This window comes from Triticum aestivum, chromosome 1B (assembly GCF_018294505.1).
Source record: "Triticum aestivum cultivar Chinese Spring chromosome 1B, IWGSC CS RefSeq v2.1, whole genome shotgun sequence".
Taxonomy (NCBI): Eukaryota; Viridiplantae; Streptophyta; class Magnoliopsida; order Poales; family Poaceae; genus Triticum; species Triticum aestivum.
In genome coordinates, this window is record NC_057795.1 from 646,278,288 (window position 1) to 646,282,857 (window position 4,570).

At 49.8% G+C, this 4,570-nt stretch overlaps 1 protein-coding gene across 1 annotated transcript; it reads left to right on the plus strand.

Annotated features, from left to right (window-relative positions):
* Nucleotides 1-867: 867 nt before the first annotated feature.
* Nucleotides 868-2,546, plus strand: LOC123098389 (probable purine permease 4). Its single transcript, XM_044520363.1, has one exon. The coding sequence runs from the start codon at nt 934-936 to the stop codon at nt 2,146-2,148; it is 1,215 nt and encodes a 404-aa protein (XP_044376298.1). The 5' UTR covers nt 868-933; the 3' UTR covers nt 2,149-2,546.
* The last annotated feature ends 2,024 nt before the right edge of the window (nt 2,547-4,570 follow it).

The following is a 4,570-nucleotide window of genomic DNA, read 5'->3' on the forward strand; positions in this document are numbered from 1 at the left end:
TTTTAGGTTTGGTTGCAATTTTGTGTGCCAATGACAGACATGCACATGATTGAGCCACTCAGATGAGATATGGCCAGTTCTCTATCTCTGAGAGAAGGACGTACATACGGTGTGCGGTTTTCCGATCTTGGGTTTAAGCACATGCATGCATGCTTGCTTTGCATACACACATGCATGACCCAAGAACACGGCATGTGAACGCTAGGCGAGCCGTCAATGGTTCCCGTACGTTGTTGGTGCTATGTAGTAATCCGGCCAGCTCCCAAAATGGATACGGGACAATCCTGGACATGAAGCAAACAGAGAAAGGCAGATTCCAATGCGATTGCATCCGGTTGTTTTTCCGCTTACAACCCCAGCACCATCTCAACGGCCCCTATGCATCTCAACCATTCCAAACCGTTGCGGGAGGAAACACATGTGCAGCTTCACACAAATGTTCAGCAACCAATTCTGGGATCTTCTGCGATATGTTCAGCAACCAAAAATCAATCCAACAATTTAATTCGGAGATATATACAGAGATATACTACTTCCTTAGTATTATTTGGATTTAGCAAGCAATTAATGCATGAATACATCAATATATACATGCAGATTTTGCATTTAGTATTTCCATGCAATGCTTCCTCTCATGCCTCAGCGAAGGAAAGCTTGTAGTATAATTTTATGCTGATCATTAATTTTCAATCTTTGATGTGATCCCAAATATACACGAGTATATATACTGACCAAACAATATAGACTAGTAACGTATTGTAACTGACGCCTAGCTTTTTCACATCCGGCCGCCCGGAAAAGGAAGAAACGGAAGGCGCAGTGGTGTAAAAAACCTTCTATAAATCTTCCTTACTCTACGCAATTCCTGGATGGCCTTTTGCGATCTCTGATCTTCCCCAACAAGAAAATTCCCCGCCCCTACCCGATATATACATGCCGCCTATGTACAATCCCCGTCGCCCGTCGCCAGTTCGCCATCCATCCACCGATCCCGTCTACTCCTCCTTGACCACGGCGGCGACGCGCGCGGCAATGGCGATCTCCTCCGGGCCGGCGGGCGCGGCCACGGCGGCCCCGCGCCGCAGGACCAGGTCGACGGTGCTCCTGATGGCCAACTACGCGGCGCTTCTGATCGGGTCCGTCGTCTCCAGCCTGCTCTCCCGGTTCTACTTCCAGCACGGCGGGCAGAACAAGTGGGTGGTCACGCTTGTGCAGTCCGCGGGGTTCCCGACGCTCGTTGTCGCCGTGTTCCTCGCCGGCCGCCCCGCGTCGGCGCCTCGGCCGTTTCTTTGGTTCTCGCGGAGGTTCTTGGCCGTGTGCCTGTTCATCGGCGCGCTCATGGGCGTCAACAACCTGCTCTTCGCCTACAGCTCGTCGCTCCTGCCGGTGTCCACCTCGTCTCTGCTGCTGTCCACGCAGCTTGCCTTCACGCTCGTCCTCGCCGTTGCTATCGTCCGCCATCCGCTCACCTTCGTCAACCTCAACGCCGTCGTCCTCATGACGCTCTGCTCCGTGCTCCTCGCGCTCCGGTCGGGCGACTCGGGGGAGAGCCCGGACAGGAAGGGGTACATCATCGGCTTCGTCGTCACGCTCGGCGCCGCGGGGCTCTTCTCCGCGTACCTCCCCGTCATGGAGCTGCTGTACCGGGAGGCGGTCTCCGGCGGGTTCATCCTGGCGGTGGAGGTGCAGGCCGTGATGCAGGCCATGGCGTCCGTCGTGGCGGCGATAGGACTCGCGGCGACCGGCGGTTTCAGCAACGATGTGGCCCACTGGAAGGGGTCCCACGCCCTGTACTGGGTCGTGGTTGTGACGCTGGTGGTGACGTGGCAGGCGTGCTTCATGGGCACCGCCGGCGTGATCTACCTAACTTCGTCGCTCCACAGCGGCGTGTGCATGGCAGCGGTGCTCACGGCCAATGTCATTGGCGGCGTCGTCGTGTTCGGCGACCCTTTCGGCGCCGAGAAGGCCGTCGCCACCGCGCTCTGCGTCTGGGGCCTCTCCTCGTACCTCTATGGCGAGTACACCAAGAACAAGAAGAAGGCCGCTGATGATCAGGACGACGACACCATCCTCCCCGGCGCCCGTGACGACGGCGAGCACAAGAGCCTCACCGCCGGCAGCCGCGAGCCGGGAAGCGAAACCGTCTGAAGCAAACGGGACAGCGCCGGCCACAGTGGTACGTATGAACCATGTGATCGATAAGCACGTTGCAACAAATGCAATGGAAACTGAAAATTTCTTAGTACCCCGAGAAAGCAAAGTGGCAGGATAGATGATGCATTATGTGTAGACGTGTCATGCTACATCGATTAGGCAATGAGTTATATTTACAGCTTACAAAGGGACAAGAATTTGCGTGGTGATGATGACCGATGCTTGTTTGGTGGGCTGCTATGTATCTTGCTAGCTTGTGAGGTTCTCAGAATGGATGCATGTTGCACTTGCATGGGTGTGTGAAAAACTTGCACATTAATGTAGTACCATCAACAGGGACATGCCATCCATATATATCTTTGCTTGAGATCGATATGGTATTATTTTTTTCCTGATTTGTTCCTGCAATGCATCAATTGGCAACAGTTTACCTAGTTACCGAGCTAGCTAACTGGCCTGCTCTGAAACTGTGTGACATTTCGCCCCTTGTTGTCATGCCATGGCTCCTTATCCTTATACTGTGTGTACATGAGGTATCGGTTATTGTTATGGACCATGACTTCTGTTTAGACACCAGCAGTATATGCATATCTTTATTTTTTTACTTGATATAGGAAGAAATATGATAGTTCCTAGGTACTCACTCCGTTCACAAATATAAGACGTTTTGGGTATTTTCGATGTGGACTACATACAGACTGAAATAAGTGAATGAATACACTAAACATGTGGAGATACTCCCTCTGGTGCGGATGTGGAGTTTTTAAGCTCGAGCTCAAATGCTCCTCTATGAACAGTAAATTTGAAAAAAATGAAAAAAAAATCTGAATACTTTTGTGCCTGACTCTAAAGAATGTTTGGAGTGCATGAGAAAATTCAGCACAAAATCACATCAGTGCAAGGCGTGATTGAAAATGTTACTTTCAAATGCATTTTGGAGCTCTGAATTTGTTTTTATTGCCACGATTTGCCCCAATGTGATTTCGTGATGAAAATTTGCATGCACTTCAAACATTTCTTAAAGTCTGCCACAAAAAAATCAGAATTTTTTGAATTTGTTTTTTATTTTTATTTTTATTTTACTGTTCACGACAGGAGCATTTGAGCTCGAGTTTAGAAGGATACTTTCGATCTGGACCTTTTTATTCTGCGTGTAAGATTTGTATAAAGTGAAACCTTGCAAAGTTTGATCAATTTTATATTACAAAATATCAAAATCTACAATACCAAATATATAAAATATGAAATTACATTCCATAATAAATATATCAATATTGATTTTTGTATTGTGAACATTTCTATAAGTTTGGTCAAATCAAAGATACTTTTACTTCAGACAAATCTTATATGCAAGGAATACATCAAATTCAGAAAAATGTTAGAACCTTTTATATTTGTGAATGGAGGGAGTATTAAGAACGCATTTCCACCGTGTGTGGAGTGGCAAACACCTTTTTCATGCTCGTTGTCCCATCACCAAACAACCAACATTTGTCGCTCCACAAATTAATCTCTATTATAGTTAGACACCAACAAGACATGTGCCTTTTTCCTTCTAAAAAAATACCCATGCACATCTTTAGTTTTGACATGATAGGAAGAATACTCACTAATAGCATCTACAACCGGATATATCAAATATGGCCGCGTCTACAGCAGTGATCAGGCACGCCTCAAATTTCACTAGTAACATCCGGACATCTCATACTAGATTCTTAAATCCATACAAAGACATGCAAACGAAACAAACCTACGTACTACGTCAACAATCAGCTAGCTACTCATCGTCATAGATGTCAATAGTCTCTGTGCCCGGCTCCGGCAACTGTAGCCGTGGCTCCTCCGGTTGCTCCGCTCTGGCTTCCTCCGCGTCTATCTCCGTGTCGAGTTCGGCAAAGAGCGCATCGGGCGCCGCCTACTCCTGCCGGGGGAATGCCCGGTTGGCCTCCACATAGGCCTCATCCTGGATGAAATCCAGGATGGCTGTTGCTCCACCATCTCGTCAGACTGGGCAACGGCAAACTCCGCCTCTGCCTGTTCCATGTTGACGCCCGGCAGCTGTTGCTCCGGCTGCTCCGCCTTCTCCGCCTCCTCCACCTCCATCGAAGTCAGCTCCTCCTCTTCTTCCCCTGGTTGCTCCTCCTCCTCCTCCTCCGGCTCCTGCGAGTCAGGAGGCAGCCCGGAAGCGATGCAGGCGACGCGCGCGGCTTGTCTCGACTGGATCTCAAAGCGGCGTTCCGATGTGAGCATTGCATAGTAGGTGATCTTCCTCCGGACCATGGCGGAACGTTGGAGCGTGGGCAGAGCGCCAAAGCATGGGCAGAGTGCCGGAGCGGGAGAGGGAGGAGGTGGATGGGCTCGGACTGGCGGCGCGGAGAGGGAAGGTGGATGGACTAGGGTTGCGAGACTCCGGCTG

Bases quoted from the DNA above. Each gene is read 5' to 3' on its own strand.
- LOC123098389 (XM_044520363.1), top strand. From the start codon at position 934: ATGCCGCCTATGTACAATCCCCGTCGCCCGTCGCCAGTTCGCCATCCA.